Below are 24,974 nucleotides of genomic sequence, written 5' to 3'. Positions count from 1 at the left end.
AGTTATCTTTCTTGTCGTAAGCAGCGTGTTGTTATTTATATGCAGTCGTCAAGCTGGAGTAATATTAAGGCCGGTGTACCTCAAGGGTCCGTGCTCGGCCCTTGACTTTTCGTAATTTATATCAATGACGTAAGTAAGTATCTTGAATCTTTCTGTCTTTTATATGCTGACGACACTTCTCTTTTTGATATTGTTGACGACCCAATCACTTCTTTGCAGAAATTAAACAGTGACCTTACTAAGATTGAGGATTGGCCGAAAAAAACAAAAAACAAAAAAGCATTTTCCTGTCAATCCCGGCCCACTAAGACCGAATGTATGACCTTCTCAGTCAAACGATTTAAGCCACTTCAACCCGGACTTGTTTTCTTTCGATTACAAAATTGTTCAAGTTTTAAAACACACCCATTTCGGCGTTGTCCTCTTTTAGCAACCTCCGAATGGAGGGCCCATATTTTTAAGATATATGAGAAAGCTTCAAAGAGGGTAAACATGCTCAAAGGCCGCATAAAGTCCAAACTTGATAGGGCTACTTTAACCAAATTAATTAAATCCTTGATACGCTCCATGATGGAATATGCTGATGTTTTATGGGACGGATGCACTGAAAGTGAGAGCTATCTTAAACACGTGCAATATGAGGCTACTAAAATGTTAGCAGAGGCTATGAACGGGACTTGCAAGCAACGTCTTAGGCAAGAAGCGCGAAACTGGTTGGGAAGACATGAAAGTTAGAAGAGCAATTGGTATACTATTGTGAATAATCTTTGTCCTACTTATCTTACTGAATTATTGCCTTCCCTAGTTGGTGAAAGAACAATTTACTCTTAAGAACTGCTTCAAATTATTCCGTTTTTCAGTCAAGCTGTACCGAGCGCTCTAAAATATCTTGTTTCCCCTCCACCAATAAGTTGTGGAATGATATCAGTTTACAAAGACGTTACCTTAATTCTATTGGTTCTTTCAAACGAGCTTTACTTTCCATTTTTAATGTACTTTGTCTTAATAGTCTACAATTTAGCTATTGACACGAAAAAAGCAATTATTCACTCTCGGCTGCGCTTAGGTGCTTGTCATCCTAACTGTAATCTCTTTAAAATATGGTGTAGAGAATCTCAAGTGTGTTTATGTGGTTTTCGCACAGAGACCGTCAAGCATTATCTTCTTGATTGTCTTATTTATTCTGCCCTGAGAACAAAACTACTCTCCTCTGCTGCTTGCATGTTTGCCGACAGGTGGAAAATTAAAGGAATCATAATTATTTTTGTTTTTCTTTTTTCCGTTTGGTGCGCCCTTTCTGTCGCTAAAACAAAATAGTGACTTGTTTTTTCATGTCCAGTACTTTATAAGCGAATCCATGAGATTTCATTGAACGTTCAATAGTGTGCTTTCCACCTGTCGGCCCCTCTTTTAATTTTTTCACCCTTTGTGTGTGTAGGAACTTGTTTTTGCACAATCCAATAGTTATTTATTAGTGTTACTGTCATTTGTAAATAATTTTCAATTTCGAAGTGAGCCCTCTCGATTAGCACTGTAACTCTTGGGGCCAACCTTGCCAATAAATATCTTTAAATAAAAATAAAATTAATACTACTAAAAAAATAATAATAACCCCGGATTCCCGGACCTTATGGGAGGCGCGGTGGCTTCATGGTTAGTGCGCTCGACTCCGGATCGAGTGGTCCGGGTTCGGGGCCTGGCTGGGAACATTGTTTTGTGTTCTTGGGCAAGACCCTTTACTCTCACGGTGCCTCTCTCCACCCAGGTGTATAAATGGGTACCGGCGTAATGCTGGGGGTAACCCTGCGATGGACTAGCATCCCATCCAGGGGGGAGTATAAATACTCCTAGTCGCTTCACGCTACTGAAACCGGAGATAAGCGCCGGCCTGATGAACCTTCTGGCTCTTAAGCAGAGACTTTACCTTTACCTTTATTCCGGGACCTTAAAGCAAGCGCCCAAACCACTGGACCGCACTGCGTCACTATGTGGGGACATTCCCGTCGGGGTTCCTTTGGCCTTTTTCTTATTCACAAATCCGCTTAAACATCCCTTTTCCTTATTATTATTTTTTCCATACGAATAACTAATATGTGGAATGCGCTGCCTATCGCCATAAGGTCAGAGGTAAAGTTAAAACCCTTCAAGAAAAAGTTGGCATCCTTTCAATCGGGACGATATTCGCTCGTTTGTCTGTTCTAAGTGCCGCCGTGCCAATACATTTATACTTTGTACTTGTTAGTTTATTTGTTCTGATATAAATTTTTCCTTTTGGTCTCCCTTCTCGTTTATATTAGGGTTCTAGGGGATGGGTTATCTATAGACTGCTCGCAGGTCCTTTTAGTTAGTCGAACCACCCGCTTTGGTCACGAAAGCGAGCCGAGGGGAGAATATCATTGCTCAATCACTATTCTTCCCTAGACTCGCTTGCTTGACCAAAGCGGGCGGTTTGACTAACTCAGAAGGGAGTGCGAGCAGTCTAGGTTATCTTTTACTTTATTATTATTATTATTATTATTATTATTATTATTATTATTATTATTGCTTTTTTTTACACGGGGGAAGGGTTAGGTGGGTTTACCTAGTAGGGAACCTCTTGTTCGTCTGTATGCCTACCTGCCTTTGGGCGAATTTGTTAAATAAATAAAATGAATTGAAATGAAATGAAATGAAATTTAAAAAGTCTACAGAATGAAAGCGATAATATTATAAGCACAAAAATTTAAATTTACACAATTTTTAGAAGTGCCAAAACATTTAAAACAGCAGGAAAATCCAAGATTGGGTTTCACAGGTCGTTGGTTTTAAATTGTTAAAAATTGCGCAATTTTGCATAGCTTTTGACTATAGTGTTTGTACACAGAGTTCAGCTAAACCGAGTTTTCCACCAAACTTGGCGGCTTTTTCTCGAATTTAGCGAGGACACTTACATATTGGTCGCACGACTTAATATTGCCATCGCAACCGTATTGTGGAATGCCAAATTCTCAAAAATTTACCCTAAAACGGTCAACTTTCAGGATGTCAGTGATTTAAGAGTTTTTAATTTTTCTCGACCAATGAAAATACAAAGTAAAAGCCGTAAATTGTGAATTTTTTTTTTGGCTTCATAATTTTCGTTAAACGTGAGCATGGAATGTTTGTCATCGTGATGCGTTTTTCCTACTGTATGTACCATGTCCGACTCAAAGACGTGTTAAAGGGAGGGACCATTAGACAAGGCAGACGAACAAAATTCATGCAACGAAAAAGCCCAAAAAAATTCGTGCAAATAAGTAACTGATATTATAAACTTACAAAAAAAAAAAATAATAATATAATAAAATAAACCCAAACTGAAAGCCTCCCTACAAAGTCTATTCTAATACTTTAATCTCGAGATAATCAATAAAAGAAATAAATGAATAAATAAAATAAAATAAAACCTATTTTACAAGGATGCCATTTGGAATCTGTGGTGTGGTACTTGAGATTTGAACTCCGTTAGCGATAACGCTGTACGCATGTGGTGAGGTAGGCTCTGATTCCACGACACCATACGGCTATTGTGGAATTGCAAGCGTATTCTCAGTATCCCTTATTGTACGAAGTGAGGTCGATAAATTTTGACCTTACGTATTCCGGAGTATATTAATTGTGTAGTGTTTTATACGTTAATTAAAGTGGATTTAGAAATCGTATGTTGATCGTTCAGGTTTCGCCATGAGTTCATCTGCGTCACAGTCGTAATTTGAGAAGACTATGGTACGTTCCGCGCACCTGTTCCCAGGAGAATCATTGCTTTTGTAAGTTTGTAGAGATAGTATAGCCTTACAAAAGTATACTATTTAAGAGCTAACGCTTCAACTCACGGTGTGCTCGTGTTTTCATCAGTGGTTAACTAAGATGGAAATGAAAAAAAGAATGTTTTTGACGAAGTCGGCCTTTTGATGTAGTCCCCAAAATAGTGTGTTCAACTAGATAAGCTTGAGACTTTAATAAAAACGTATTGATGACAGCAGCCCATGAGTTGACTTATGGGCTCCTGTTGATAATGATTATGATCAATATTATCATTGTCATCAATATTACCAAAATTAATTTTTGCACAATTTTCAGGTCATGGTAGTTTTGTGTGAACTAAGCAGGTTTATTATTATTATTATTATTATTATTATAGAATGCAGTATAAACGTTCGTATGCTAGCTTAGCACTTAGCTCAATAGGGCGCAATTGCGTAACCTAAAGGCTGTAAAAATAACCTGAATATATCTAAAAAGTTCGTATCTACATATATCGATCTCTATATAAGCGAATTAAAAGGTTAACTTCGATTCTTAAAAAGGTAGAAATGTGAAATGAATCTCTTCAGACCTATCAAAACAATAATATCAAAGCATCTAAGACGATCCTAAATAATTGTTCTGTTGTCTCTGACCGGAGTTAGTATCTGCTTATGTTAACACTTTGAAAGATCTCGCAATGTGCAGACTTTCAGACAAAACGACCTTCTGCATTTTCAACAATACTTCTTTGCCCCTTTTAACTCCTACAAGACTTCGGATGGTGTTCACCAGTTCCTCACTGTATCCTCCTAACACGTCCATTACGATGTTAAACTGTTTCACTTGATATCCAGGAAACTGCCTCTTCAATTCCAGTCGCAATGGGGCATACTTTTCCGTCTTCTCGCAGCTCTTGATCTCCCTGTTATTCATCCAAGGACAGCTCATCTCCAGCAAGATGACAGATTTTGCTGTGCTATCCACTATTCGGGCGTCAATTCTGTTAGCTCTCACCGTCACATGATCTGCATAAACAGGGACATCCCAGAAGGCTTGCGCTCGGTCATTTTGATAGACAGGTTTAGGCTCGCTCAGTGAATACCATGGCGGTACACTGTCCATTAGGTCTAGGCTGTACAACATCTCAAAAAAAATTACTTTCAACACCGCATTATGCCGTTGCAGATATTTGGACTGCGCAAGCGCAGAGCAACCAGCTAATACGTGGGCCACCGTCTCAGCTGCCTTGCCGCATAAACGGCACATAATCTGGTTTGACCCCGTTCTTGTCTTCTTACTCTGGTACACTCGGGTGGGAAGTAACTGTTCGTACAGCTCAAACACGCCAGCGATAACATATGTCGGGCATGTCCTCCATTGCCACAGCCAACTAAAGCTATGGAATTGTCGGACATCCCCTGTACCAGAGCCTTCTTGTTCTTCTTCTCATCGAGAAGCTATCAACTTTCCCTGCCAAGCTTGGCCTGATACCTGATCTTTCAATTTCTTCTGCTGTGCGCTTCTTAGCTTCTGCTTGATGTTTGACTCTTTCAATACTTCACCTTCCAACGTGCAGCACATTGGGGTAGGGTATGTAAGAGATAGCTCTAATCCAAGATCTCTACTAAACTTTGTCGCCTCCTTGATGAGTGAGCTATGGCCTAGCACACCTGAACGTTCTTCGAACTTCCGAACAAGCTCCATTGTCGGATCAGTGTTCTTGAACAGTTTAAGTGCGCCTTTGATCTTGATGGCCTTATACTCCTCCTCCACCGATCTCAGGCCTCGCCCGCCCTGATCCCGCGATAGATAGCACAATGCGGTTGAACCCAAAGGATGTTTACCACCATTGCTGACTACGATCTTGCGTGCTTCTCGGTCGATTTGTTGAAGGTCAGTGATTGGCAGGTGCTGGGTCCACATTAAATAACTCAGAACAGGCAGGGCATACTGGTTTGAAGCTACCACTCGATGGTAATCTGAAAGAGGGCTGGACCATATAACAGAGAGTCTCTTTAAATACTCCTCTGAGGCAACCTTAAAGGCCAATTGATCTTCTTGTCTCGATGTTTCCAGTACTCCAAGAAATTTGTACTGCTTGCCTTCTTTCAAACACTGTATGACTGATGACTCATCAAACTTAACTCCTTCCGCATCTTCCACTTTTACACCCCTCTTAACATGCACGACTGAGCATTTCTTAGGGTTCCACTGAAGCCCTATGTCTTGCATCTTACCTCTGGTTGATCTAAGGACGGTATTCAACTTCTTCTCCGACGCTGCATAGATCTTAAGATCGTCAATGTAGAGAAGGTCCGTCACCTTAGTGCTCAGTGGCTTAGACAATCTATACCCCTCTGTCGCCTTAAGTGACCATGCGATGGGGTTTAGGCAGATGGTAAAAAGCCTCGGGCATAGCGAGTCTCCTTGGGGAAGACCTCGTTTAAATTGGATAGTCTCTGATATTTCCTTGCCTAACTTTGTTGTGGTGACAATCTTGGTGTTCCAATTGCTGCAAAGCTTGGTAACCACTCTTCCCAACCATCTCGGGAATCGATGTACTTCCATCATTTCGCAGAGCCAATCATGATCAACGGAGTCATATGCCTTGGTGACGTCTACCCACGCCATACTCATGTTCCTTTTCCCACGATGACAGTCTTGTGTGACCATTTTGTCGATCAACAAATTATCCATTGTGCCACTGCAACCCTTCTTAGCTCCCCTCTGCTCAGCCTCCATTAAACCATGTTCCTCCAGGTGCTCATCCATTGGAACCAACAGACATGCAGTAAACCATTTGTAAATTGTGTTGAGGCATGTTATCGGCCTTTGGTTGTTACTTGAAAATTCTCCCGGTTTGGGGATCAGTGATGTTTTGCCCCCCGCAAACCAACTAGGAAAATCAGTCTGGGCCATCGAAATTGCCTTAAAGCTTGCTGTGACACCATTATGCAACACCTCAGCTTTCTTCCACCAATAATTTGCTAGTTTGTCTGGACCAGGAGCGCTCCAGTTTCTCTTCTTTCCAATGATCTTAACTATTTCATCATCCGTTAGGCACCATTCCCCCTCATCTGGGGGAGGGACACACCCATGTATTGCTCTCTTGACTTCCTGTAGCCATATCGCTGATTTGTCACCAGTCCCCTCTGTCTCCCACAACTCTTTCCAGTATCCACTTGCCTCGTCAATGTTTTCAAACCTTTGTTTGTTTTCCTCACTTGTTTCGGTGCGGGTCTTATATTTTGGTCGTTCACTTGTTTGATTACCAATGTTCTTTGACATGCAATTAAAACCATCATACACTCTTCCGGGGTCCTCTTGGAATTGCCGGTTCAGCACCTTCGATTCCTCCATAACCTTTTTCTTACAAAAACCTCTCTTCAACTTACGCAATAGCATCTTGTTTTTATCCATGTAACTTACGAGCTCAGGCACCGAGATTTTCCTACATTCCTTTTCTAAAAAGGCCCTGTTCTTACGACCTCTTTTTGTGAGCTTTCGATTTTCTCTTATTCTCTCCATTTCTGCCTTTGCAATTGAGATTTTTTTCCTTGTTTCCATAACTTTTTTCTCATAAACTATCTTCCATTTCGGTGTTGGTTTCCGCGAGTTGTTAGAATGGCCTGGAGTGTTTTTCTTCCATCCTTTTAACAAAAGAAAGGCGACGATCACAGAATACAGAACACAATTCGCGATCCACAAATATTGGAATGGGTCCCCCCCTGGGGAAAACTCGTTTTGGCTCATTAGCGTAGTTATGACCTTGTTTATGCTTTTTAAATCGCTCATTGTTGGTCTTTCTTTTGTGCGGGTGTCAACATGACGCTCAGTAAAATCACCTTCCGTATTACTAATAGACAAAAGAATGCTACTAGCTGACTCCAATAACTCACGCTCTTTGTCATCGATTGTTGTTGTTTCCACAATCACACTATCCTCTTCTGTTATTTGCATATCTCCACTTTCAGTTTTTGCTACATTATGTAAATTCGTCTCAAATTCCGAGTTCTTACTACAATCTGCCTCCAATAAATAACTTTCAACCCCAACTTGTTCCCTTTTTCCACTATTCCTTGTTCCAACATTACCAGCCATCGTCAGTGTTACATTGCCGAGAGTTTTTTCTGTTCTGGCTGCTTGATCCCGTAAATTTTGCGCTGTCAATCCAAGGTCTTCATATCCTCGCTCCTCCCACAACTCCTTCATCAAACACATGTAACCCTTTTTCCTTCCGTTATCTTGAAGCGGAGGGTTATCAGAACTAGTGAGCTCAACAGCTTTCCTCTTGCACTCCAACAAGACACTTGTCATCTCCTCCGTCCATTTCATTCTCCCGTTTTTTCTTCCAGTCTGTGAACCGCTCGCCATTGATTCGACTTACAATTATGAAACTGTTTTTTTGAAGAATTTGTTCAAAGTTATTTTCCCGTCCAGAGACACCAACTCGTTTCAACAACTTGTCAAACAAGCAGCTAAGCATACTATATACTTTCTGTAAGCGCTCTGATGCTCTAGACTTGGCTCGCTTTCAACTGACGAATCTTTTAGCTTAGACTAAAAACATACGTCCGCCATACTTGCCGCCATGTATGTATGCATTATTATTATTATTATTATTATTATTATTATTATTATTCCCTTATAAATTATAAAGGTGGGATCAAGTAACTGTCTAATGTCAGATTCCTATGAAAAATCACATTCGTACTTTCTGAGGAAACTGCATTATTAAGTTTCAAGCTGATTGTAACGCAGAGGACAAATGTGAGGCCCTCCCAGGAGTTTGGGAGAACAAGGGAACAATGCCAAAATATTTTAGGGATCAAAAAGCTGGGAAGAAGTTTGAAATTAATTTGGGGAACAAGGGAACACAAGCAAATATTTAAAGGGAACAAGGGAGGGAATCACTACAAGTTAGGGAGAGGATTGCTAAGCATAAGATTGAATGGCTAGAGAGCTGGAAATAAAAAAATTAAACCAATGACACTGCTTGTCAGTTTTCAGTTACCATCGTTACGTTTGTCATTTCTATTTATTTAAGTTAATTATTTATTTTGGCATTGCATAAATAAACTTACAGAGTATAACTTGATGACAGAAAGGAGAAAGAAACCTCACCTAACAAAAGCCATGAAGGCTTGTTCGTTAAGGTTCCCTCACATGAAACTTGAGATGGGTATTAATATCAGAGATACAATATATAAAGATATATAAAGATATACAGATACAATATATGGCAAAAAAAGATACAAAAGATACAAATTATGAAGCTTTTATCTGTGGTAGAATAATATTTATCTACAATAGATTTTTTTTTAAGTTTCTTTCTGAAGGATGCCAGAGTTGGAGAGCCAGTTATACCGATGGCAAGGAGTTAAAAAGTTTTTATCTTTCTTAAAAAAAAAAGGTAACAGAAAAAATGAAAGCTGTCGAATAATTGTTCTACATAAGGGAAGACGAAAGAAGCTTACGTGCCGTGTGTTGTAGCCGTTTCTTTAATTGAGAATTCTCAAACGCACTTCAAGTTGGCAGTTTGCCATGGTCGTTTTTGGATAGTATAATTCTGAAACTTTTTGCTGTGTTTTCTGATTACTGATGGCAATGATAGAACCAGATTTCAACTTGACAAATTTGACAAAGTCCAATTAATTTCGTCTTTTACACAACACAATTAATGGGCAGAGATATCATACATTTCTTTTATTTCTTTAATTTCCTGTAAACTAGAATCTACCCCTTGTCTTATTTATTTGCAGACTAGGTTCATTCCCGTAGACTACTTGGAATCTTTTTTTTGTTGCAGATGGCAGTCACGGAAATGGTTGCCGAAACATTTGGCTTCGCCAAATATTCTATATTTTTATTTTTATTTATTTTTCTCATCAGTCTTAAATTAGTGGCCAAAAATCTGAATTACAATTTTTTTCCTGCATGAATTCGTCCTTGATGGGTCCACGGATTGGCAGAGTGATCTTATGCAAAAGTTAAAGTAATGTAAAGAGGTAGACTACTCAGTTCTGTGCGGCTTGAACCAAAAAGCAGCAAAAATCATTTAACATGGTTCTTCAAACCTGGTCGTTGTCCCCATGTTTCGAAACAGGTGCTTCGTGCAACAACAACAAAAACACTTTCGATGAAAATGTCGCTTTGCGGTTTTAGGTTTCAATTTCCGCTGCCAGATAAATGCGAAAAGTCACGATTTTTTGAAATGCCAATATATAGCATTCTCGATTTAAAGCACTTACTCTGGGGCGTTGCTTTCGGCTCTAATTTAGCCCGCTCTTCCAAAATGTCTGAATATTCAATATCATGATCAACAGCAAAAGAACTAGTATGATAACCGACAAAGACAAAAAAGGGACGAAAAGTAAATAATATTTTGGTTTTCGTGTTACCAGTAGAGATACACTTTCTTTGAATTAAAATGAAAATTGATCATCTCCAGTGGGTTTCATTATATATGAACAATAACGACAAAAGGTTACATGTGGTGCTTTTACGCCATGATTTATCATTGGCTAAACAAATTGATTTAAATATCGTCAGCTTTTTTTACCAGACCACAAACAATTTTCCAAGTCAATACCTTGTCAAGAAATATCTTTTTGCGGGCAAGAGGTAATCCAATAAGATTTAGCAGAGCCATCATCAAATTCTTTCAACTCAAAATCTGCTGCCGAAAGCGTAAAGGGAAATATGGAAAAGGTGGCGGAAAACTGTCTAAGACGACCATTTTGTAGACACCTGACCAGGGCCGATATGATGCACCCCGTGGAAACTGCTTTCAACAGGTTGGTTTTCTTACAATTGTCCTCCTAGCTTGTTTAATTTTAGATTGGCAAGACCGAGAGAAAGAATAGGTATCCTCGGTTTTGCCCATCTTAAAAGATTTTGGAGAAATTCCAATTACTGAGAGCGTTTTGCAATTGTGTGATCAATACTATGAGATGAGTCGTTATTGAGAGTGCTATTTCGGCTTCAATATATAGAAAGGAATTCAAGAAAACTTTAATGATTGCTAACGCTCAATGGATTTTTTGCATTATTTTGCATGGCACTTTCCGCATGAAATCTTAAGGAGTCGAACGAAAACGCTAATAAAAAGATGACAGTTAAATGCGTTTACCTTTCCTGTCCTAATTGTGTATGGTACAAAAATACAGCAATTCATCGTGGGGAATTGAATGGCCAATTGCTGAATGGGTTAGAATAGGCCATAATTTACTGCCAACATCAGAAGACTTTAAATAATATATAGTTTATATTGTAAGGAAAACTATACCAGTTGTCTCTTAATTCCCACGGCAGCAGCTAAATATGAGTAAGAAAGAATTTTCAGCTTTTTGAAGAAGAGTTCGTAATGAAATAAGGTCATCAGGCAGAAAGCTATAGTTTTTCCTGCCGTAGGTGAAATGTTTTGTATCACGTCACTCAACAAGGCCAAGTTTATGCAACGGAGAGGTCAAAAATGACTTAGGCTTGCAATGATACTTCAATACCGCTTCTGAATGAAATTTTAGCGCTAAAACTGCTGCCGGAAAATGTTTGCAAAAATATTTCCGAAGTAACACAACGGACCCTCCACAATATTTGGTGCTGGCCTTAATTTTTTCATCGTGAAATACAAGAAAGGAATTTCTGTTTACTTGTTTTCGTTTAATTCAATACATCTTAACGATGAAATGAATCACTAGTCTTATTGAACGGCGGGTATGAAATCAAGTAAAGCTACGATCCTCGCAGTTATGAACGCAATTTTGGCAATTGCGTAGAGAAGCCTGAAAAATTCAGGACTTCAACGGCATTTGAATACGAGACCCCGCGATAGCGATAGCCACTGATATAGGGAGCTGGTCATTATAGTTTCTGGGTTTTAACGTTCCCGTGAGGAACGAATTAACGATGAAATGATATATGAAATAAATCACATATTAAACTGCGGATATGAAATCAAGTAAAGCTATGATCCTCGCAGTCATGAACGCAATTTTGGCAATTGCTAAAGGACTTACGTCGGGATATTGTTGGAATCTCTTGATTTAGAACGAACAGTTTTAAAGGAGTTCTTAGCCTACCTGCTGAGCGGCCGAGGGCGACAGCATGTCATAAAACATTTCGCCAATATTTATCACAGGCCTTTTTTCCATTTAATGTTAAATACAAGCTTTCTTATTTTTTCACCGTCAAGTGAAGGTTAAATACCGTCCTTTATGTTTCATTCGCTTCCGGCGAACACGGAAAAACAACTGATGTGTAATACCTTAATGTCTAAAACATTTTGTACCAAACACTAACACGCATCGTATACTCGTCGAGTTTACTTGGTGAATGGAAAAAAAAATAAATAAATGGCGAGGATAACGTTTTTATACATATTCAGCTGTCATACAATTTATGTCAATTTTTAGTGACCCGACTTGCCACAAAACAGCTGTCTCCTGAGATCATTTATTTCTTGGGGCAAGATCGGTTGGCGAAATTAAACCTTCTTTGTTATGTTATTATACAGAGCGTAAACAGCAAAGGACGGGTACAAGTCATGAACTTCGTTTTCTCTTTTTTTTTTTTTTTAAGTTGCGAATATTAAACAAGATATTAACTGAATTTGATCGAATGAAAAGTGTCCCAAAAAACACCTCTTCTTATTGGAGTGTAAGAGTTTTATGAGGAAAAGCATCCAAGTGGAAAATGCATATCAGTGACATAAAAACGCTAAGAGTTTAAAGAGTAAGTAAGATTATAAATAAGAACTCTCCACCTACTTCAGTTGGTCCATCATCTTGACTTCTCTAAATTTCACTCCCCGTTACGGTGCCAAACAACATAGTAATAATAATTTTGTGGTAATTTGTCATAGAGAAGACAATATTTTGCAGCTAAAAAATATGTACAAGCGGTCTACATTACACTTTTCCCAATATATCTGCTGAACAATCTAAACCATAAAACAGTCAGAGATGAAGGTAATGACTGATTCGCAACACGAGACTACGTTTTCACATGCAAAACGCGCTCAAACGTCAATCAGCATTGATCTTTGGCAACAATAGAAAATAAATTTCTCTAAAAGCAAACTCCAGGGCGCTGCATTAATGTTTCAACTCAAGCAGCTTAATCAAGATTTAATGACCTCCAAATTTGTCTTATCTCACGAATTGGCTTTATGATTTGACAATTTATTACTAAACAGAATAGTCGCCTTGCTGATTTGTAAATAACGAAAGCATATGGAAATTGCCATGGACACACGGTGATGGCTAGTTTTCTCGTATAACAAAATTGACAAAATTGTATATGACTTTGGCTCCTGTATTTCGTGATTTATGGTCTCTTGTGATATTTTGAAAGTTCTCAAATTGGAATTTTGAAGACTTTCAAAACATCACTTGTGCTCATAAATCGCGAAATGAAGATAAGAAAAGAACTTTATTTCAATAATAATAACGTATTCTCGTTTGTCTCACGATGTGGTCACTTGTGATGTAGATCGCGCCGTTTCGACTGCATACTGGTAGTCTTCATCAGGCGATGGGGTCGACTGATTACGCGTCTCCTTTTAAGCAGGATGCTCCGTTGGGACTGGTTGGTTTTCAGCTGCTGTGATTGGTGCATTTCGATACTCGCTTTTTCGGTATTTTGTTCCTTTGGCGGTCCGCTGTCGTACGGTTCTCCTGTTGTTGTGTTTCTTGATCGTAGGCATAAGAACTTCCGGAATTTCTATTCCACTATCCCTGTTGATGTTGATGTTGATGTTGTGTACCAATGACGATCATAATCAATAAACTTTACTTCGTTCCGAAGCGGGTTGTGTCCGGTGTTGTCAGCGTGTTCTGAAAAGGCCGAGGTCTGGGTACGGGTACGTCCTTTGATTCTATCTTGTATAGGTCTCAGTGCAATCTCGCCGATGTAGACTTTACCGCATTCAAAGGGAATCCTCTAAACCAAGCCATCTTGTTTAGTGGGCTCGACAGCGTCTTTCGGTCGAACTAGATGTGATCTTAATGTAGTCTCCGACTTGAAAGCAGCGCGTATGCCTTGTTGCTGTAGGCAGTAGCGAAGTTGTTCGGATAGGCCTTTGACACCGCAATAGACTTGTACTCGATCGCGGGCTCAGCACTGCTACTCGGTTTCCTGGTCTTGGTGATTTTCTGCAAGAAAGAAAGAGGGTAACCATTAGAGACACGAACAGAAGACAGGTGCTTCTTCTCCTTGGAGATAACAGAGGGTTTTGTTACAAGACGTTTGGCGCGCTCGTAGAGGAACTTGACAATACCGTGTTTTACTGTTTGTGAGTGGTGGGAATCATACGCTAAGTACTCATCAATGTGCGTAGGCTTTCTGTACACGCTGGTGATGAGGCGGCCGTCTGGTTCTCTTAAAACTGCGGTGTCAAGGAAAGCGAGTTTGTAGTCGTTCTCTGTCTCCATTGTGAAGCGAATGGAAGGCTGCAGGTTGTTCAGATGCTGTAAGAAGCTATCAACGTCCAGGATGGTGAAAGTGTCGTCCACGTAGCGTTTCCAGATCCTAGATTTGTAGGCCGAAGTAGTTTCTAACTGTTGTTCGAAACTCTCCATGTATAGGTTAACAATAACAGCGGAGACCAGGCTTCCCATAGCTGCTCCTTCTAATTGTTTGTAAATTGATCCGTTATACTGGGAGTATGTGGACCGCAATACGAGATTCAGGAGGTCAGTGATCTTAGCAGGTGTTAGTGTCGTGCGTTCTGCAAGGTTGGGGTCTTCCTCTAGTTTCGGTAGTGTGGTTTGTACAGCGAGGTCGATAGGACCCTTGGTAAACAGCGACTCTACGTCGAAAGACACAATGATGTCGTTGTCTAGGATAGTCTCGCTGCTAATGGTGGATACGAAGTGAGCTGAATTAGTCACCGTGAAACCCAAGTAACCTGTTAAAGGAGATAACATGTTAGCTGAGTGAGCAGATAAATCATATGCAAAGATAACATGACACAATAGGTCTTAATTAAGGGTACGCTGGCCTTGTGAATCTTTGGTAAACCGTAGATTCTAGGCGGCTGTTTGTGTCCAGGTCTGCTTTTGTTGTAAACGCCTGATGAAGACTGGCAAAATGCAGTCGGAATGTCGCGATATACACCACAAGTGACTACATCGTGAGACAAACTAGCGAATACTTTATTATTATTGTACTTTAACAGGATGAATAACAGCAACCTCTTTTACGACATTAACTTTACTTCAGTTTAATAAATACTTCAACTATACTGCTATTTAGGGACACTTAAATACTAGCTACCTACTCTAAAAGAAATAAATTAAGGTAAAAGTTTAGTAAAAATACCAGCTGAACGATAAACAAAAACGTATATTGCAAACGTTTACAGTTTTCCGACTAAACTGAGTGAAACGACGTCATTTCGTAGTCATCTCTTTTTATATATAAATTTCAACGGCACTAAACGGTAGCTCCTTGAATAAAACTGATCAGAATAATAACCAAAGAATTCTTAGATTGCGAGCAGTTCCTTCTAAGCCAGACTAGCCGCCCTCTTTAGTCACGTTTCTTGTTTCGTTATCAAGTGAAGCTATGATCCTCGCAGTTATGAAGGCAATTTTTGCAATTGCGTAAAGAGGCCTGAAAATTTCAGGACTTCAAAGGCAGATCATATATGATCCATTTCATCTATCATTTCATCGTTAATTCATTCCTCACGGGAACATTGGAACCCACAAATGACCAGCTCCTAACGTCAGTGGCTTCATAGCTCAGTTGGTAATAGTGTCGCACCGGTATCATGAGGTCACGGGTTAAAAATCCGTTGAATTCCTGAATTTTGCAGGCTTCTTTACGCAATTGCAAAAACTGCCTTCATCGTCTGCGGGGATGATAGCTTCACTTGATTTCATATCCTCAGTTCATATATGATCCATTTCATATATCATTTCATTGTTGATTCATTCCTCACGGGAACATTGGAACCCACAAATGACCAGCTCCCAACGTCAGTGGCTTCATAGCTCAGTTGGTTAGAGCGTCGCACTGGTATCGCGAAGTCACGGGTTGAAACCCCGTAGAAGTCCTGAAATTTTGAGGCTTCTTTATGCAATTGCAAAAATTGCCTTCATACCTGCGAGGATCATAGCTTCACTTAATTTCAAAACTGAACTATACGTTAAAATAATCAACTATTGTAGCTAATACATTCACGCATACCGAAAGAGCATACAAGACAGAACTCCTAGCGTAAAGTAAGGATAGGCAGTACAGGTTATGAAAAGCGTTCAGATATGATAAAAAACTGGAAATCGAAACGTCATAAATTCAACACCTTCTAGCACTCGATTTATTTTAGTCTCAATAAATTCACGACAATTCAATAATTCGGTTTTTCCACATTAAAGGTAAGTGCTTCTCAGATTGATAAAACATTGTCATTCATTTTTTTCCAGGTGCTGGCAATATTGAGAATAACCAACATGATAAAATCCGGTGAGGACTCCCAACCCGTAGGGGATGCTATGGACAATAAAATGATGCCCAGCCAACGAAGACGAAAAAAAGTAGTCACATTTGCAAGCCTGTCTCAGTTAGCTGAGATCCGAGCACTAGCAACATGCGAATCTCATTCGCAGTCGTCATCTGATAGTGAAGCAGAGAGCGTTGCGGAGACTGCATTACCAGCTTTACCAAAACCAAGCCTGTTTTTGAAAATGCCTTTGGAGGATCGCGACGCCACTTGTGGCAATGTGAGTAGAATTTCTGGCCAAAACTGGAAATATTTCGTGTATAGCCTACGCCGGTTCACAAGAAGTAAGTCGTGGTGTGATTTATGAGATATGACTTTATAGCCCACGAACAAACTACTGACATAAATGTGTTTAATGCGAACATAGAAGTAAAGTAATATATACGGTATGCCAATAGATCATATTCGTTCTTTCAGTAGTGGACTGGAACTAGTTTCAGGATGGATGCTAATGCGGGGAAATAAAAAGTATTTGCACTTGAAAAGATTTCCCCGCGTTAGCCTCCATAGCAAAGCTAGTTCCATTCCAATACTTAGAATACGAATATAGCATGTTTAATCGGCAGCCACACTCAAAGCACACGTTTTACTTTTTTTTTTAATTCCTAGCATGCATTGCCACATGCCGAAGTAACACTGAAGTCACACTGACAACATTTCACTTAAAACATTACACAGGCTATTACGGCACTGGTAAAAAAAAAAAAAAAAAAAGAAAAAACATTCTTAACTTTGAAATACGAATTGACTGCATAACCACAAGTGTGACTATTTTAATTAATGAGCCCAGGCCGGAAAATTTGTCTAAGTTGAATCCAAGTCTTAAAAAAAGGCAAGGAAAGGTTCATGGAGCACAATAGGTATACTCAGGTTACTGAAGTGCGTTAGACAGTGGCCTTGGAAGCAAAGGAAAAGAGTGGGAAAGAAACAATCTTAGAGGACCGAATAGAATTCACAGTCGAATTCAGGGCAAGACGTGTGCTATAACCGCCAAAATAAGTTTAGTCATAGCGTCGTCAGTGAACTTTTGAATTTTACCTTGACGTTTCTTGATAGCACAAGATGCAGTTTTTCTATTTACTTGGCATTAATTTCACGCGATTAGACAAACATTTGGCCCTTCCTAAGTTCGGATCTGAGTAGTTTATCTTGACTATTTGGAATCCGAAGCTCGGTGTGTGACTAGTTCACACCGATTTTCGATTTTTCACGGTTCGCCAGGCCCAGGCCCAAAGAGCGTGTAGTTCTATTCACTGCCATTGGATATATCACTGTATAGTGGATTGTACTTCATTGGTTTCGATATCTTTTTGTTCTGTGAATAGTTTTTTTAGTCGGTAGATAGCGCAATCCATGCACCTTTTTAACAATGGAGGCCAGAGCGGCCCTCGTGCAATTTGGAGTCATGTGACATTTCTCTCCCTTTTGATGATGGGGGGTGTAATCCAACAGTGTGAAATAAATTATGACCCCGTGTACACATTCCAGAATGTTGTTTAGCGACTGTTTCATTTCCTTCAGTCCCTTGAAGGTACCATGAAGGTATAGGTGATATTAACCATTCCAGTTCAAATCGATAAGGTTGTTTAACCACCTGATTGCCTTATTTTACACCTTTTTTTTTTTACACTATTTTTTTCACTTACAGGGTCCTTCCCAAGATACATTTCTAGTCTTACGTCAACATGGAACGAGAAAATTACGTTACCGAGTGTTTCGGTTCAACAAGGAGCGTTCCTTATGGCTTTTTGGACCTCTTCACCCTATCCGTTTATGGGCAACCAGCGTCGTCACTAACCAGTATCCTTCAATGATAAGCCTGTCATGCTGTAGAAGAAAATGATCTTATTATTGTTTACAACTTTCTTTGCAGGATCTGGATTCGTAGAGCTATATTTGAAGATATTTCTCCAAAGAAAACAAATTAAAACGATGAAAGTTCTTCAACCTCGAAAATTGCAGCCGGTTCACATTGCAATCAGACATAGTTTGACGCTAGTCCGAATAAATTTGAATGTAGCTATAGGAAAGTTACGAATCAAAGACCCAATTTGTCTTTTTGATACAGAAAAACGGTTTCTTATGATCAGTTATGGTAAAGGGTGAGGTTTCTAGGATTTCATCTTTGATACAAAGTTTAGCGTCGTAGTTGTTGAAGGTTGGGAGCGCTTGCCCACCACTTTCTAAGGAGCGCTCGTCATGCATCCATTTTCATTCCTCAAAAGAAGCAAATGTTTTTTTTTTTTAATTAGTGCTCGAATTTTCAAATTCTCCTTCTACCGAGCCTAGCTTTACTTGACTCCATTTCAAAAAGATATTTCGAATTATTGGTGATTACAGTCATACTTATAAACTGTGTGTTTCTTGCACTTAAAGAACCCCCTGAAGAAACTGAGTGAGTAAGAGTGTTTCTTTGTTCACTTTCTATATCGGATGGAACTATTGCACTATTTCGAGAAAAGTCAACCAACCACTATTTGCTTTGATTTGATCTACTTTAAGTAGAGAAATTGTGCAGGTCTATATGACCTTGAGACTTTTATAGGTCTGTAACGAGTTTCTACGCACAATTATCATAAATCTTGATCTATCCTATACGAAGATAATCTGAAAAGGTTGATTAGAATTTATTGGAGCAAAAAATGATGGATTGTCTCCGAATGAGGATCTCTTTGTACGCGAGTACACTTGTGTCTGGGAATCACCGTCTAAGGTTCATGTTTTTTGTTAATTAATCAATTCTTGTTTTTTTTTTTTTTTTTTCTGTGAATCATCCTATCTATGGCCTGACCAAATTTTTGGTCAGTTTGCAAAACCCCCTCTCAATTTTAGTCACTTAACAGTGAATTCTAGTGTTTTTCATTGCAGATACGTCTTCACTTCGATTTACACAGTAGAAATGATTCTAAAGATAATCTCTCGAGGTTTCATTCTTCACTCTTATTCCTACCTAAGAGATCCGTGGAACTGGCTCGATTTTTTCGTTGTCTTGTTAGGGTAAAAGCACTTTTTCCCCTATTTTTTGCAGTTTGCTACATTAACCAAGTCTCTTCCTAGCTTTCGCCCAGCCGTTTCATAGTAATAACTATCAAACCGTCTCTTACGTTAGCTAGCAATAACTCCACGCGCTAAGGACTGTGCCTAAATTATCTTCATTCATTGAAGCGTCGGAGTCAAGTTAGTCTGCACCAACTTGGCGAACTGTTCCCTCAACTGTGTCATCCTCTTCACTCCATCTATATGGTGTCTGTAACAACTCTGAGGGCCCGAGTCGATATATTTAAGGGACTGGTTCGAACGAAATGTAACACTGAGCAATATATTGCTCCAAAAAAACAAAAACAAAAACAGCAGCAACAACAACAAAAAACAGAAACAAAAACATATAAGAAAAATTTCAGGGAAGATGGAAATTATATATGGTGACTGTACTGTTTATTAACAAAAAACATAAAATAAAATTATGTAAATGCTATATGCATATCTGTTTATTAAGAAATGCGAAATAATGTTAGTGGCACATCTAACAGTGCGTGTGTGTATTTAATACTTTGAAATATTATAAAAATGTGGAAAAAGAAGAAAACAAAAAGATTTCGAGTATTTTTCTTTGTAAGAGGGTCTAATATGGGGGATTATATATAACTATTTATAACTATTATATATGGGAGATCATATATAACTAAAAGAATATAATTTGCTGAAATCTGCAATTCCAAATCAGGTACATCACCATGGCTCCTAACATCGCGAATTTTACGGCCATCCGCGCAGTTCGCGTGCTGCGGGCTCTTAGGACAATTTCTGTTATATCAGGTAAGAGAATTCATAAATAAAATACAAATAAAGAACACTCACACTCTCACTTGCCCAAACTGAGCTGGGCTTAGAATCTGAGCGACCGAGCGACAACGATTGCCTTTCAGGTCGTCCAAATCTGAGTCATTCAAAACGTTGTCGTTATCAGAGTTTTATCCATGACCAACTCATTCCCAGCGGATAATCTCTGTCGTTTATTCTTTTAAATTAGAATAAATGATAAGTGTTTTGGAAAGCATTTCATGATTTCCCTGTTAGTTTTTAGGGATTGAAACCGCCGACCATCGAACGAAAAAGAAAAAGAACTTGTATGAAGTCATTTTGTTAACCACTTCCTAGGTACTTCTTTTGACAATTAGTGTCCTTTGAAAGTAAGTAATCCTTGACTTGTAACCACGTGACCATGAGCTTTTAAGACTCCGATAAGATTGATAAGAGTTCATTTTGGTAAGAAAGAAAACGGCTACCAATGGATAGTCTTTTTTTTTCCAGGCAATATGACGACGAAGCTTTATTTATGGTTTCAGGTCTCCGTGCGATGGTGAACACGCTACTTCGTTCCCTGAAGCTGCTGAGTGATGTTTTGGTCTTGTTTCTCTTCTTTCTTGTCGTTATGGCCCTCATTGGTCTGCAGCTTTTCGTTGGAAAATTGAGGAACAAGTGTGTTCTTAACCATCCCGCTAATTTGACGGTTGACTTTGCGGATTACATCAATAATGAAAGTAAGGAATCCTCCTAACGCGATATTAAGTACTTTTTTGGTACTATTTTCGATGGCTCTTTGTAATGTTTCGGCTAACAGGCACAATGCTGGTGAAGGGTATGTTGCGATAGTAAATCTCAGCAAAAGAAGTTCTATTTTATTGTCTACTTGGTTTACATCAATGGTTTCTGTAGAATGCAATCATGAAACGAATGAAACGGAGGAAGAACGAAATCAAAAGTTTCGATTGCAGGAAACACGGAGAGATTTATTGGGAAGGTGACGAGGGCCCGCGATCCCCCTTTCGCCTGTATCGAAAAAAACAAACAAGCAAAAAAGAAGAATTTCTCGGACTCACTTTGCCTCTCATAGCCTTACACTTTGGTGACATAAGCTCCCAGAATGCTGTAAGCAGCATTTCAATTAACGTGCTTCTTGCTCAAGGTAGGGGTTAGGAGTTGGGTCTTTGGCGCTCTCTTTCTGAATTTTCTGCACAACGAGCATGCTGCAGATGTCATCTTTTGTGTTCAGGTATGTGGTTTACAAGAAAGGGAGAAGCACATATATGTGGAAATTCCTCCTTTGCCGGGTGAGTGCTATATAACACAACATACTGAGTTGACATGTCCTTAAAAAACCGAAACAGTTCAATTAAGAATAAAACTTTTCTGCCATTACTTTAGAGTTCCTTTAACTTCTACAACTTGGCCGAACCATACATGAGCCTTAAATCAAAATAGTTCAAATCCTCTATTGTACATCCACTTTTCCATAAAGCCAGCTTGACTTTTGATCATTTTATGATACAGAATCGAGAAATAAGGGAAATGAATGTTTCCCTTAAGTTACCAACTTATATTATTGGCTGGTAGCGTTCTCTCTTCTTTACCGGGTCGTGGATCTGAAAGCTAATTTGTTTTTTTAGGTGATGTGGTTTCTAACGTCATATAAATTTTTGCTGTTTCGAAGAGCATTCCAACGTTTCCTGCTTTAGTAAAGCAAGTTGCACATTTCCGTTCTTCAACACCATTATCCTGCGACTATAGGTTATTATAACTGTCTAAAAAAAAGTTTTACCGTTTTTGAGGGATGTGATAAAAAAATGGGGCGTGGATTTGATTTTTAGGGGGGTGGGGGGGGGGGGGGGACGGCGGATGGAGGTAAAAAGAAAATAATAAAAACGCTGTAATTTTACATTTCCCCTCCAGCTTTCCCCTGCCTTCCCTTCTTCTTCCACTTACCGTCTCTACCGTTTGTTCCCTTCTTCCTTACTGTTCTTTAAATTACTACCAACGGGCTGCGCCACTTACCTTGAGCTTCCGCAACATTTTATGCCGCTCCAAGGATTCGAATCCTCGCACCATTGAACGTCAGAGATTACTTCTTATCTGTATTAACCGCTAAGCCGTCGAATCAGCAACTGAAATCGGCTTGATATTTTTTCTATCAATGAGTTTAAGCTAATTCGAAGCTCTCACGACAAACACCATTTCGCAGATGTAAATGACATAAATGAAAAATTTCAGCTCATCCAAACAGTTATATGGTCGCCCGATGGAACTTTATGAAGGAGTTAAAGGGTGGCTACGTTTACCTGAAGGAGAAGGAAAATGTTCTGAGTCTCCAGTGCAACAAAAGCAAAAATTGTTTCCAAGAGATGGGCTCTTGATTCTGAAGGACAAGTCGTCAAATATTGCAGTACGAACTTTATTTACGTTGCTGTGCAAAATATACCAGGAACAAGATCTGGGGATCATTTCTAGTCATGATAACAAACTGTTCTATTTGAAGCTATTTTCTCTTATATACAGGGAAACATCAGGCCTTGCTGGAGCACGAGACCGCTCATTCTGGATGGTGCGATTTCGGTCGAAGTTTTAACTGTGATCTGAAAGAGTAAAATGATGACGAACTTTCGACGCGAACACAACGTTCGCACTGTGAAAAAGCGATGGTGGCATGGGCAATTAGAGCAACAACAAAACATAACCTTTGCAGTTAACTAACGAAAAGAACTTGTCATCAAACCGCTTGTAAAAAAAAAAAAAGTCACAGAAGAATTGCAAAATGCGGTGTGAAGTGGTTTTCGGAATTTCTCAGAGAATAGAAATGAAAAAGCCACAAATGAATGGACAAGTCACAGCTACATCAAATACAGAGCAGGAGAATGGTGAATAATTTGAAAAAGTGGATGAGCCAGACATCGACGGAGAGAGCTTTCTTACATTTGCAAATTGCATACTGCGGACTGCAGATTAACCCTAAATCACAGTTATTGAAAACTAACCGCTCTAAAATGGGTGGTTAGACTTAAATCCTGCTTATAAGCGCTATTTGAAATGGGTGATTAGACTTAAATACTGCTTATCAGCGCTATTTGTAGGCGGCCAGCCGTCTGCGGTTCGCAGTTTACGTGTACCAGAAAGGGAAGGAGGAAAAGAAGAAGTTCGAACTTCAGGACTGATGTGCCGCCCATTCATCCAAATGTGCTGCTTTCTCAAATTGTGGAAGTTGAAAGGCACTGTGCCAAAATAATCACAAAATTTGGATTTATCACTACAAACAGATTCGGCAAAGTCTACAAAATGGCTTATCGAGTGAAGCTATGATCTTCGCAGTTATGAACGCAATTTATACAATTGCGTAGAGAAGCCTGAAAAATTCAGGACTTCAACGGGGTTTGAACCTGTGACCTCGCGATTCCGGTGCGACGCTCTAACCAACTGAGCTATGAAGCCACTGACGTTGGGAGCTGGTCATTTGTGGGTTCTAATGGTCCCGTGAGGAATGAATCAATGATGAAATGGTATATGAAATGAATCATATATGAACTGTGGATATGAAATCAAGAGTGAAGCTATGATCTTCGCAGTTATGAACGCAATTTATACAATTGCGTAGAGAAGCCACAAATGACCACAAATGACCAGCTCAAAACGTCAGTGGCTTCATAGCTCAGTTGGTTAGAGCGTCGCACTGGAATCGCGAGGTCACGGGTTCAAACCCCGTTGAAGTCCTGAATTTTTTAGGCTTCTCTACGCAATTGTATAAATTGCGTTCATAACTGCGAAGATCATAGCCTCACTTGATTTCATATCCGCAGTGCATATATGATTCATTTCATATACCATTTCATCATTAAAATGGCTTATTATCAATACATTATGAAACCCTTTTTCCTGACTTTTCAAAGTTTTCTTTTCACTTGCTTTTGATTATTACAACCTTGAAGTAAGCAAAAGATAGAGCAAATAACTAAGCAAATTAAAAATCAACGATACATCCTGTATGTTTCGGTTCTTTTATTCCTCAGAAGATAGTTCAATAATGTTGCCCCCTGCCCTCTTCGGGAGATTCATCAATGAACATTGTTCTTCTAAAACGCTGTGAGAAAGAAAAGTAGAATCGGCTATCATGCACAGTATGCCTAATCCCAACCTGAATGCTAAACATTTAAAATCAGTGCCTATACCTAACAACCATTGGGGTTTATAAAATACTCATGAAAAATTTAAGCTACACTAAGTTCACACAATCACCTCTAGGATTCATTTACTTACCAATATTTTACACGTACTTGCTAATAATTGATGGGCTTTTGTTGATGATTCCTACTTTCGATTTCAACCTAGTTTAAAATAAAGTAACTTAATTTCAAATTAAAATTAACCTGAAATTAAATTTCACTGTAACACACCCACTTCTTACGACCAGTTCCAAGAACTCCAGCTCATAGTATCAAGTTATTTCGGCACCAAGGAAGGCTCTATCTTCGTTGGAATACCACGTAAAGAAAGCTTGATAATTCCACTCTTGTTACTGAAACACACTCCACTTTTTTCCTTTCTGATGGTAAATCAATCACAATATTTTATTGTTCCTTTAGCTCCTGTCCGGTCAATTACAGCTGCATGGCGAATGCGGGACCCAACCCCGATCATGGATACACCAGCTTCGATAACATTGGATGGGCCTTACTGATGGCTTTCCAAATTCTTACAATGGACCAATGGGAAACCCTTTACAACAAGGTACACTTTGGGCCAATATGACACTTGCAGCAAGACCTCACATATAAGATGTTCGGAGAAAGTTACCATTCTAGGGCCTCTCTGGTATAGAGAGTGCCAAAAATACAGTGCTTCAAAGTGAGCTTTAAATGTCAAAAATACACGCCAA

At 39.2% G+C, this 24,974-nt stretch overlaps 3 protein-coding genes and 1 non-coding gene across 4 annotated transcripts in view; 2 read left to right on the top strand and 2 right to left on the bottom strand.

The window, feature by feature from the left end:
- Positions 1-5,211: 5,211 nt before the first annotated feature.
- On the bottom strand, positions 5,212-8,139 carry LOC137980955 (uncharacterized). Its single transcript, XM_068828337.1, has one exon. The coding sequence runs from the start codon at positions 8,137-8,139 to the stop codon at positions 5,212-5,214; it is 2,928 nt and encodes a 975-aa protein (XP_068684438.1).
- A 2,297-nt stretch (positions 8,140-10,436) lies between these two features.
- LOC137979998 (sodium channel protein 1 brain-like) overlaps positions 10,437-24,974 on the top strand; it is a 36,895-nt gene continuing 22,357 nt past the window's right edge. The window contains exons 1-9 of the mRNA XM_068827316.1: positions 10,437-10,562; positions 16,197-16,493; positions 17,922-18,073; positions 18,588-18,668; positions 19,142-19,270; positions 19,998-20,089; positions 20,620-20,814; positions 21,327-21,384; positions 24,682-24,826. Of these exons, the coding sequence (XP_068683417.1) occupies positions 16,224-16,493; positions 17,922-18,073; positions 18,588-18,668; positions 19,142-19,270; positions 19,998-20,089; positions 20,620-20,814; positions 21,327-21,384; positions 24,682-24,826 (1,122 nt within the window). The 5' untranslated portion in view covers positions 10,437-10,562; positions 16,197-16,223. The remainder of the gene's footprint in view (positions 10,563-16,196; positions 16,494-17,921; positions 18,074-18,587; positions 18,669-19,141; positions 19,271-19,997; positions 20,090-20,619; positions 20,815-21,326; positions 21,385-24,681; positions 24,827-24,974) is intronic.
- LOC137980954 (uncharacterized) lies at positions 13,770-14,693 on the bottom strand. The gene has a single exon (XM_068828336.1). It carries the CDS (start codon positions 14,691-14,693, stop codon positions 13,770-13,772), a length of 924 nt encoding a protein of 307 aa, XP_068684437.1.
- Positions 23,740-23,812, top strand: Trnas-gga (transfer RNA serine (anticodon GGA)). Its single transcript has one exon. It is a non-coding gene; the product is annotated as a tRNA-Ser (tRNA).

The sequence above is a fragment of the Montipora foliosa genome, chromosome 12, assembly GCF_036669935.1.
Source record: "Montipora foliosa isolate CH-2021 chromosome 12, ASM3666993v2, whole genome shotgun sequence".
Taxonomy (NCBI): Eukaryota; Metazoa; Cnidaria; class Anthozoa; order Scleractinia; family Acroporidae; genus Montipora; species Montipora foliosa.
The sequence above is the reverse complement of the archived record's forward strand: the minus strand, read 5'-3'. Positions and strand labels throughout refer to the sequence as shown.